The 12284-nt window shown below is 46.0% G+C and overlaps 1 protein-coding gene across 4 annotated transcripts in view; it reads right to left on the reverse strand.

Annotated features, from left to right (window-relative positions):
• Positions 1-12284, reverse strand: part of LOC139543057 (copine-5-like) — a 179204-nt gene that overhangs the window by 101808 nt on the left and 65112 nt on the right. For 2 of the 4 annotated variants that reach the window (XM_071349182.1, XM_071349181.1), the window contains exons 6-7: positions 12081-12095; positions 11764-11840 (exon numbers count right to left, since the gene is read on the reverse strand). In XM_071349182.1, the coding sequence (XP_071205283.1) occupies positions 11764-11840; positions 12081-12095 (92 nt within the window). The remainder of the gene's footprint in view (positions 1-11763; positions 11841-12080; positions 12096-12284) is intronic. The other 2 variants (XM_071349183.1, XM_071349185.1) reach the window with 1 other exon arrangement.

The following is a 12284-nucleotide window of genomic DNA, read 5'->3' on the forward strand; positions in this document are numbered from 1 at the left end:
ACGCCTGGGAAGAAAACACTGCAATTTGCTCAACTTGCCATTGGCTCAACCATTGGCTCAGCTTACTTCATGGCCATTGGCTCAGCTTACCCCAAGGCAAACATATTGGCTGTATTAGGATACACAGCTATAGTTATGCACATTCATGCTAGGTTTAGGACCTCAAAATGAAGCTTATAGAGACCCTGACTGATGTATAGAACAATCTTAAAAATATCTACTTTGGTTTCGATACAAGCATTATGAAATCTCTATCACAATCAATTAATTTGACTGGTGAAAAAATCTTCTCACCTTTTTCCATGTTGTTTCTAACTTCACAAACTCCATACAATTATGACTTCTTCCTAAATATTTGGTCAAAAGATACATTTTGTGTACGGTTTCCTAGAAACAACGGTGGCTCAACTTACCCCCTTTGCCTAACTTACCCCACTCTCCCCTACTGTATAAACCCCATCCGCAGAGGGATTTTGCTATGATTCTAAATCTCTACCTGTATTCGGGGGGGGGGGGGGGGCAGCTGTACACTATCATAGCACACATTTCTTCCCTGTGTTTCCCTGATTATTAATATTCAGTGTGCGGCCCCTTCACATTCCTCCAATTGCTGTATTCATTTAGCTCCAACACTGGCGTTCTCTAGAGTGGATGGGCATGTCAACCACCTTTTCTTAATTTCCCTGCTTGTACCGTACATGACTCAGTTCAGAGCTCTTGGGATAATGCTCTGATTCACCTGACCTACACTTATCCTGAGAGATAAGAATACAGGCCTAACACAACAGTAAGATACTTGGAACTGAACAAGATACCAACATGACTGCAGCCCAGGTTTTCTTACATAATATATTTGAATAATATAGTTGGAACTCTGACCTAGCGGGGGGGAGGGAGGGAAGGAGGGGGGGGGGGGGGTCCAGAGAAACTGCGTTGTGCCAGTCCCCCACTCGTGGTCTTAAATGAAACCGTTTTTTTGACAGTATGGAGTAGAATGCCATGGAGTAGTCTAGAATGGAGGAACTGAAATAGTTTTTCAATACAGGCTGGGATCCACACAATGCAGCTGTTGCAAATGCACATTTTATGCTGGCTGTCCCCTTGGGAATATTGATTACGCCAATTCTGTTGCTAAACGTTTCTTAAACGTAAGCGAACGTAACGAAACGGGGAGGGACCTACCTGAATTTGTCAAATAGAAACTCTCGTTTTGCTCTGTTTGCTTCCGTTTGGTTCATAAACGTTAAACGGTTTCCTTAATGAATACATCCCTAGTTGGAAAAACAATGATTGAGAGGCAGCTTAAACTTCTTCAATTGAACCACTATGGGGTTATAATACACATATACATTTGTGAACAGCCATCCACATTCACACCATGCACAATACGTAAGGTGCAAGTAGCTAAATGAGGGAGCAGCAGTGTGATTCAAACTATCTTCCTGTAGTTTACACCACTGCTGTCCTCCTGTAGGCTACACCACTGCTGTCCTCCTGTAGTCTACACCACTGCTGTCCTCCTGTAGTCTATACCACTGCTGTCCTCCTGTAGACCACACCACTGCTGTCCTCCTGTAGGCTACACCACTGCTGTCCTCCTGTAGTCTACACCACTGCTGTCCTCCTGTAGTCTACACCACTGCTGTCCTCCTGTAGTCTACACCACTGCTGTCCTCCTGTAGTCTACACCACTGCTCTCCACCTGCAGTCTACACCACTGCTGTCCTCCTGTAGGCTATACCACTGCTGTCCTCCTGTAGGCTATACAACTGCTGTCTTTCTGTAGTTTCCCCCACTGCTGTCCTCCTGTAGTCTACACCACTGCTGTCCTCCTGTAGTCTACACCACTGCTGTCCTTCTGTAGTCTACACCACTGCTGTCCTCCTGTAGTCTACACCACTGCTGTCCTCCTGTAGTCTACACCACTGCTGTCCTCCTGGAGGCTAAACCATTGTTGTCCTCCTGTACGCTACACCACTGCTGTCCTCCTGTAGTCTACACCACTGCTATCCTTCTGTAGGTAAACACACCACTGCTGTCCTCCTGTAGGCTACACCACTGTTGTCCTCCTGTAGGTTACACTACTGCTGTCCTCCTGTAGGCTACACCACTGTTGTCCTCCTGTAGGCTACACCAATGTTGTCCTCCTGTAGTCTACACCACTGCTATCTTTCTGTAGATAAACACACCACTGCTGTCCTCCTGTAGGCTACACCACTGTTGTCCTCCTGTAGGCTACACTACTGCTGTCCTCCTGTAGGCTACACCACTGTTGTCCTCCTGTAGGCTACACCACTGTTGTCCTCCTGTAGTCTACACCACTGCTATCTTTCTGTAGATAAACACACCACTGCTGTCCTCCTGTAGTCTACACCACTGTTGTCCTCCTGTAGGCTACACCACTGTTGTCCTCCTGTAGTCTACACTACTACTGTCCTCCTGTAGTCTACACTACTGCTGTACTCCTGTAGTCTACACTACTGCTGTCCTCCTGTAGTCTACACTACTGCTGTCCTCCTGTAGGCTACAACACTGCTGTCCTCCTGTAGGCTACACCACTGCTGTCCTCAAGTAGGCTACAACACTGTTGTCCTCCTGTAGTCTACACCTCTGCTGTCCTCCTGTAGGATACACCACTGCTGTCCTCCTGTAGGCTACAACACTGCTGTCCTCCTGTAGGCTACACCACTGCTGTCCTCAAGTAGGCTACAACACTGTTGTCCTCCTGTAGTCTACACCACTGCTGTCCTCCTGTAGGATACACCACTGCTATCCTTCTGTAGGATACACCCCTGCTGTCCTCCTGTAGATAAACACACCACTGCTGTCCTCCTGTATGCTACACCACTGCTGTCCTTCTGTAGTTAAACACACCACTGCTATCCTTCTGTAGGTAAACACACCACTGCTGTCCTCCTGTAGGCTACACCACTGCTGTCCTCCTGTAGGCTACACCACTGCTATCCTTCTGTAGGTAAACACACCACTGCTGTCCTCCTGTATGCTACACCACTGCTATCCATCTGTAGGTAAACACACCACTGCTATCCTTCTGTAGGTAAACACACCACTGCTGTCCTCCTGTAGGCTACACTACTGCTGTCCTCCTGTAGGCTACACCACTGTTGGCCTCCTGTAGTCTACACTACTGCTATCCTTCTGTAGGTAAACACACCACTGCTGTCCTCCTGTAGGTAAACACACCACTGCTGTCCTCCTGTAGGCTACACCACTGCTATCCTTCTGTAGGTAAATACACCACTGCTGTCCTCCTGTATGCTACACCACTGCTATCCATCTGTAGGTAAACACACCACTGCTATCCTTCTGTAGGTAAACACACCACTGCTATCCTTCTGTAGATAAACACACCACTGCTGTCCTCCTGTAGGCTACACCACTGCTGTCCTCCTGTAGGCTACACCACTGCTGTCCTCCTGTAGGCTACACCACTGCTGTCCTCCTGTAGGCTACACCACTGCTGTCCTCCTGTAGGCTACACCACTGCTGTCCTACAGGAGGACAACAGTGGTGTAGACTACAGGAGGACAGCAGTGGTGTAGCCTACAGGAGGACAGCAGTGGTGTAGCCTACAGGAGGACAGCAGTGGTGTGTTTATCTACAGAAGGATAGCAGTGGTGTGTTTACCTACAGAAGGATAGCAGTGGTGTAGCATACAGGAGGACAGCAGTGGTGTGTTTACCTACAGGAGGACAGCAGTGGTGTGTTTACCTACAGAAGGATAGCAGTAGTGTAGACTACAGGAGGCCAACAGTGGTGTGTTTACCTACAGAAGGATAGCAGTGGTGTGTTTACCACCGTCGCAGGACCAGACAGGACTGGCAAAAAGTGCTCTTCACTGACGAGTCACGGTTTCGTCTCACCGGGGGTGATGGTCGGATTCGCGGTTATCGTCGAAGGAATGAGCGTTACACCGAGGCCAGTACTCTGGTGCGGGATCGATTTGGAGTTGGAGGGTCCGTCATGGTCTGGGGCGGTGTGTCACAGCATCATCGGACTGAGCTTGTTGTCATTGCAGGCAATCTCAACGCTGTGCATTACAGGGAGGACATCCTCCTCCCTCATGTGGTACCCTTCCTGCAGGCTCATCAGCCATACTGCTCGTTCTGTGCGTGATTTCCTGTTAGACAGGAATGTCAGTGTTCTGCCATGGCCAGCGAAGAGCCCGGATCTCAAACCCATTGAGCACGTCTGGGACCTGTTGGATCGGAGGGTGAGGGCTAGGGCCATTCCCTCCAGAAATGTCTGGGAACTTGCAGGTGCCTTGATGGAAGAGTGGGGTAACATCTCACAGCAAGAACTGGCAAATCTGGTGCAGTCCATGAGGAGGAAATGCACCGCAGTACTTAATGCAGCTGGTGGCCACACCAGATACTGACTGTTACTTTTGATTTTGACCCCCCCTTTGTTCAGGGACACATTATTCCATTTCTGTTACTCACATGTCTGTGGAACTTGTTCAGTTTATGTCTCAGTTATTGAATCTTGTTATGTTCATACAAATATTCACACATGCGTTTGCTGAAAATAAACGCAGTTGACAGTGATTTTTTTGCTGAGTTTACATTCCTGTCATCCTGTTAGCTGTGTCTGGCATCCCACCACTACTATGTCTCCTGTCATCCTATTAGCTGTGTCTGGCATCCAACCACTACTCTGTCTCCTGTCATCCTGTTAGCTGTGTCTGGCATCCCACCACTACTATGTCTCCTGTCATCCTGTTAGCTGTGTCTGGCATCCCACCACTACTCTGTCTCCTGTCATCCTGTTAGCTGTGTCTGGCATCCCACCACTACTATGTCTGGCATCACACCACTCCCATGTCTCCTGTCATCCTATTAGCTGTGTCTGGCATCCCACCACTACTATGTCTCCTGTCATCCTGTTAGCTGTGTCTGGCATCCCACCACTACTATGTCTGGCATCCCACCACTCCTATGTCTCCTGTCATCCTATTAGCTGTGTCTGGCATCCCACCACTACTATGTCTGGCATCCCACCACTCCTATGTCTCCTGTCATCCTAATAGCTGTGTTTGGCATCCCACCACTACTATGACTCCTGTCATCCTATTAGCTGTGTCTGGCATCCCACCACTACTATGTCTGGCATCCCACCACTCCTATGTCTCCTGTCATCCTAATAGCTGTGTCTGGCATCCCACCACTACTATGTCTGGCATCCCACCACTCCTATGTCTCCTGTCATCCTAATAGCTGTGTCTGGCATCACACCACTACCATGTCTCCTGTCATCCTATTAGCTGTGTCTGGCATCTCACCACTATTATGTCTCCTGTCATCATATTAGCTGTGTCTGGCATCCCACCACTACTATGTCTCCTGTCATCCTGTTAGCTGTGTCTAGCATCCCACCACTATTATGTCTCCTGTCATCCTGTTAGCTGTGTCTGGCATCCCACCACTACCATGTCTAGCAAGCTGCCCACCAGTTCTGGTTTGCATGGAAGCAACCAAGTCAAGTTGTATTATGTAGAGTTAGGGGTTCAGCCAAACTCTTTTTCTTTTGCAAAGGTAGCAACAGCCAAAATAGTCCGTATGCTGGCAGAGCTTAAATGTTCCAAAGCCACAGGCCTGGATAATATTCCTGCAAGGTAGATTCTGCTGAGCAAATTGTATTACGCATATCGGTAATCTCTCTCTTGAACAAGGCACCTTTCCCAGGGACATGAAACAAGCTAAAGTTATACCTCTCATACTACTATGTCTCCTGTCATCCTGTTAGCTGTGTCTGGCATCCCACCACTACTATGACTCCTGTCCACCTAGTTTCAGGTTCACAGAAAACAGTGAAACTTCGGAGTGTTCCTCCCATCTGTTTTGGGCACTCTGCCAACTCCTCTCTCCCTCTCTCCCTCTCTCCCTCTCTTCCTCTCTTCTTCTTTCTCTTTCTCTGTATTCTCTGTGTCCCCACTGTCTCTAAGGCGAGTCATGAAGCCAAGTTCACAGCATAGTTTACAGCATGTTAACAAAATGTCTTGATCCTCTTATTCTCAACAGAAGGGCAACACACGTTAATCCACTATTATACTGTCCAGCCACACTCACACACACACACACACACACACACACACACACACACACACACACACACACACACACACACACACACACACACACACACACACACACACACACACACACACACACACACACACACACACACACACACACACACACACACACAGACACAGACACAGACACAGACACACACAATGTCAAACATTTGTGTCCGTTTGAGGGAGGTGCTGAGGGAGGTGTTCACGGTGCTGGTGGTGTGTCTAAGATAGGGTGTCTTCCAACCACTAAGTTTATGCAGTGTGTGAGTGTGCGTGTGCGTGTGCGTGTGCGTGTGTGTGTGTGTGTGTGTGTGTGTGTGTGTGTGTGTGTGTGTGTGTGTGTGTGTGTGTGTGTGTGTGTGTGTGTGTGTGTGTGTGTGTGTGTGTGTGTGTGTGTGAGTTAATGGTGTCTAAGACAAGAGGGTGTCTGTCTCTCATGTCGGCATCAAGCCACTTTACATGACAGAGTGAGTCTATAAGACGGAGACTCTCCCTGACAGAGTGAGTCTGTACAAGGGAGACTATACATGACAAAGTGAGTCTATTTGAGGGAGACTTTATATGAGAGATTGAGACTATTTGAGGGAGAATACATGACAGAGCGAGTCTTTACGAGAGAGACTCTACATGACAGAGTGAGTTTATAAGCGGGAGACTCTACATGACAGGGTGAGTCTATAAGAGGGAGACTCTACATGACAGAGTGAGTCTATATGAGGGAGACTCTACATGATAGAGTGAGACTTTAAGAAGGAGACTCTACATGACAGAGCGAGTCTTTACGAGGGAGACTCTAGATGACAGAGTGAGTCTATAAGAGGGAGAATCTACATGACAGGGTGAGTCTATAAGAGGGAGACTCTACATGACAGAGTGAGTCTATATGAGGGAGACTCTACATGATAGAGTGAGACTATAAGAAAGAGACTCTACATGACAGAGTGAGTCTACATGAGGGAGACTCTACATGACAGAGTGAGTTTAAAGAGGGAGACTCTACATGACAGAGTGAGAATATACGAGGGAAACTCTACATGACAGAGTGAGACTTTAAGATGGAGACTCTACATGACAGAGCGAGTCTTTACGAGGGAGACTCTAGATGACAGAGTGAGTCTATAAGAGGGAGACTCTACATGACAGGGTGAGTCTATAAGAGGGAGACTCTACATGACAGAGTGAGTCTATATGAGGGAGACTCTACATGATAGAGTGAGACTATAAGAAGGAGACTCTACATGACAGAGTGAGTCTACATGAGGGAGACTCTACATGACAGAGTGAGTTTAAAGAGGGAGACTCTACATGACAGAGTGAGAATATACGAGGGAAACTCTACATGACAGGGTGAGTCTATAAGAGGGAGACTCTACATGACAGAGAGAGTCTATACGAGGGAGACTCTACATGACAGAGTGAGTCTATAAGAAGGAGACTCTACATGACAGAATGAGTCTACATGAGGGAGACTCTACACGACAGAGAGAGTTTAAAGAGGTAGACTCTACATGACAGAGTGAGTCTATACGAGGGAAACTCTACATGACAGAGTGAGTCTATAAGAAGGAGACTCTACATGACAGAGTGAGTCTACATGAGGAAGACTCTACATGACAGAGTGAGTTTAAAGAGGGAGTCTCTACATGACAGAGTGAGTCTATATGAGGGAGACTCTACATGACAGAGTGAGTCTATAAGTTTGAGACTCTACATGACAGAGTGAGTCTATACGAGTGAGACTCTACATGACAGAGTGAGTATATATGAAGGAGACTCTACATGACAGAGTGAGTCTATACGAGGGAGACTCTACATGACAGAGTGAGTCTATATGAAGGAGACTCTACATGACAGAGTGAGTCTATACGAGGGAGACTCTACATGACAGAGTGAGTCTATATGAAGGAAACTCTACATGACAGAGTGAGTCTATACGAGGGAAACTCTACATGACAGAGTGAGTCTATACAAGGGAAACTCTACATGACAGAGTGAGTCTATATGAGGGAGACTATACAGATTGCTCCCTTAATGACAGTAACAGTGTTAGAGGAAGCCCCGAGTCCTGTTCAATTACCAGTGCCATCATCTCACCCCATTGTTATCTGAACAGTTTAAGTACTCCACAGATGGCTATAGATGACAGACATATTTATCGTCATCACACAGCCTAGGGCTTTGTCCCAAATGGCATCCTATTCCGTTTATAGTGCACACTTCTTTTTTTACCATTGCCCGTAGGGCTCCCATAGGTCTCTGGTCAAAAGTAGTGTACTATATTGGGAATAGAGTGCTATTTGTTACACAGCCCTAGAACACATGGAAGCCAATGAGAAGCGCTGGCTGGCTGTGTTACGTTCCAATGCACACGAAAATATAAAGAGGCCTGTTTGATGACTCCGGAGTCAATGGTGCTTTCATGATATAGTGGGCGACATGGATAAAGTCAAGCCACATGGCAACTGGTACAAGTACAATTTGGCTACATGACGGAACATAGTTCAACTCTTGAGGCGGAGTGAGGTCGTTTGACTCGTGTGCCATCTGTTGATTGGTCCAAGTGATTAGGGAACTATTTGTTTGGGAACTATTTTGTCTAACAGCCATTGGGATGGTGAAGCAATGCAACGATGTTAGAATGTACTCTTAATATGCAGTGAGCTCTAACAGTATTGGGTCAGTGACAAATGTTTAGTTGTTTTGGCTCTGTACTAGAGCACTTTAGATTTGAAATTATACAATGACTATGAGGTTAAAGTGCAGACTGTCAGCTTAAAATTGTGGGTATTTTCATTCACATTATGGGACGAAAATTATTGTGTATTAAAGTAGTACAAATGTAAGTATTTGGTCCCATATTCATAGCACGCAATGATTACATCAAGCTTGTGACTACAAACTTGTTGGATGTATTTGTTTGTTTTGGTTGTTTCAGATTATTTTGAGCCCGATAGAAATGAATGGTAAATAATGTATTGTGTCATTTTGGAGTCACTTTTATTATAAATAAGAACAGAATATGTTTCTGAACACTTCTACATTAATGTGGATGCTACCATGATTACGGATAATCCTGAATGAATTGTGAGAAAGTTACAGAAGCATAAATATCATACCCTGCTCCAAAATGCTAACCTCCCTGTTATTGTAATGGTGAGAGGTTAGCACGTCTTGGAGGTATGATATAAAATGCTAACCTCCCCTGTTATTGTAATGGTGAGAGGTTAGCATGTCTTGGAGGTATGATATAAAATGCTAACCTCCCCTGTTATTGTAATGGTGAGAGGTTAGCATGTCTTGGAGGTATGATATAAAATGCTAACCTCCCCTGTTATTGGTAATGGTGAGAGATTAGCATGTCTTGGAGGTATGATATAAAATGCTAACCTCCCCTGTTATTGTAATGGTGAGAGGTTAGCACGTCTTGGAGGTATGATATAAAATGCTAACCTCCCCTGTTATTGTAATGGTGAGAGGTTAGCATGTCTTGGAGGTATGATATAAAATGCTAACCTCCCCTGTTATTGGTAATGGTGAGAGATTAGCATGTCTTGGAGGTATGATATAAAATGCTAACCTCCCCTGTTATTGTAATGGTGAGAGGTTAGCACGTCTTGGAGGTATGATATAAAATGCTAACCTCCCCTGTTATTGTAATGGTGAGAGGTTAGCACGTCTTGGAGGTATGAATTTGGTGCATCTAAAATGGAGGGGGGGACTATGTCCAAAACGTGCTGTAATTCCTAAACGGTTCAACCTATATGGATTTAAATACCCTCAAATTACAGCTGACAGGCTGCACTTTAACCTCCTCATCATTGTACCATTTCAAAGTGCTAGAGTACAGAGCCAAAACGACAAAACAATATGTCACCAATACTTTTAGAGCTCACTGTACAGGATGTAGTCAGTGCTTCATTCTAAAGCCCAGTTCAGATACATTAGCCCGACACGACAAGACAAAACTAGACAGTTTAAGAATGTTGAGTTGTAAAACAGCTGACTGAAGATCAGGCCACAGATCAAACAGAGGAGATGTGCAGTCAATACCGTTTCTACGGCAACGGTGCCGCTTTACAATGAAGTGATGAAACTTTGATACAAAGTTGTTTTAGCAAAGATATATCACGGAATATGTGCACCAGAAACAGGACACACCGTGTGACTTGTCAGAGAAACATCAGCAACATAGGCTAGCAAGCTGCAGCAACAAAAAAAAAATATATATATATTTAACCTTTATTTAACTAGGCAAGAAAGTTAAGAACAAATGAATATTTATAATGACGGGCTACACCGGCTAAACCCGGACGAGGCTGGGCCAATTGTGCGCCACCCTATGGGACTCCCAATCACGTCCGGTTGTGATACAGTGCCTTAGACCGCTGCATCACACAAGAGTTCTGAAACTTCTAAAACTGTTCAGATCAAACAAACTTTGATCTAAAATGACATAAAACCGTCTCATCTCGTCTCATGTATCTGAACCGGGCTTTAATACTAAGTGGTTTGCTAGTCTGGATATTAGAACAGAACCAGGGATTAGTTAAAGGTATAGAGTCAGTGATGCACAAAATGAACAGCAATATCGGGCCAATTGCTGCAACAACTAAGACTGTTAAAGTGCGAGGCTACATCATCCTGCTGCTCATGGTGACATCACCCTGCTGCTCATGGTGACATCATCCTGCTGCTCATGGTGACATCATCCTGCTGCTCATGGTGACATCATCCTGTTGTTCATGGTGACACCATCCTGCTGCTCATGGTGACATCATCCTGCTGTTCATGGTGACATCATCCTGCTGCTCATGGTAACATCATCCTGCTGCTTATGATGACATCATCCTGCTGCTCATGGTGACATCATCCTGCTGTTCATGGTGACATCATCCTGCTGCTCATGGTAACATCATCCTGCTGCTTATGATGACATCATCCTGCTGCTCATGGTGACATCATCCTGCTGCTCATGGTGACATCATCCTGCTGCTCATGGTGACATCATCCTGCTGCTCATGGAGACATCATCCTGCTGCTCATGGTGACATCATCCTGCTGTTCATGGTGACCCCATCCTGCTGCTCATGGTGACATCATCCTGCTGCTCATGGTGACATCATCCTGCTGCTCATGGTAATATCATCCTGCTACTCATGGTAACATCATCCTGCTGCTCATGGTAATATCATCCTGCTACTCATGGTAACATCATCCTGCTGCTCATGGTAATATCATCCTGCTACTCATGGTAACATCATCCTGCTGCTCATGGTAATATCATCCTGCTACTCATGGTAACATCATCCTGCTGCTCATGGTAACATCATCCTGCTACTCATGGTAACATCATCCTGCTGCTCATGGTAATATCATCCTGCTACTCATGGTAACATCATCCTGCTGCTCATGGTAATATCATCCTGCTACTCATGGTAACATCATCCTGCTGCTCATGGTAATATCATCCTGCTACTCATGGTAACATCATCCTGCTGCTCATGGTGACATCATCCTGCTGCTCATGGAGACATCATCCTGCTACTCATGGAAACATCATCCTGCTGCTCATGGTGACATCATAGAGTCTCAGTTTATGACCACCACTACTCACCCCAGGGTCACACAGCTTCAACCAATCAATCCCGCCCGCCTCTACTCACCCCAGAGGTTTCTCCAGTCGACTGGCAGGTGATCCTACGATCTCTCCCAAGGTACAGAACACCTGCCCCAAGAAGTCCTGATGGGGGGGGGGGGGGAGGAATGTAGGGACGGAGGGAGGAGTGGAGAGTTCGTTGTTCATGGGAAGACAGAGGGGAAAGATTGGGGATACAGGGTGAAAACAAGGACAGCTGGTGAGGAGCTAAGCAGCGTGTTATAAGCAGTGTGTTATATGCAGAGTGTTATAAGCATGTTATAAGCAGTATGTTATAAAACATTGAAGAGAGATAAAGTTTGGTTGGAGGAGTCAAACACGTACGTCAATGTCGGAGGGCTTCCAGGGAGAAGGAGAAGGAAGAGGGAGAACAGGAGGAGGAGGAGGGGTACACCAGGCGGCAGCATAGACAACAACAACAACAACAACCACAACAATAACAACCACAGAGCATATCATGTAAGAGAAGGCACAAGACTCAAATACCATACAAGACCGTCATCAAAACAAGAGAAAACACAGAGCGGG

Source organism: Salvelinus alpinus, chromosome 17, assembly GCF_045679555.1.
Source record: "Salvelinus alpinus chromosome 17, SLU_Salpinus.1, whole genome shotgun sequence".
Lineage (NCBI taxonomy): Eukaryota > Metazoa > Chordata > Actinopteri > Salmoniformes > Salmonidae > Salvelinus > Salvelinus alpinus.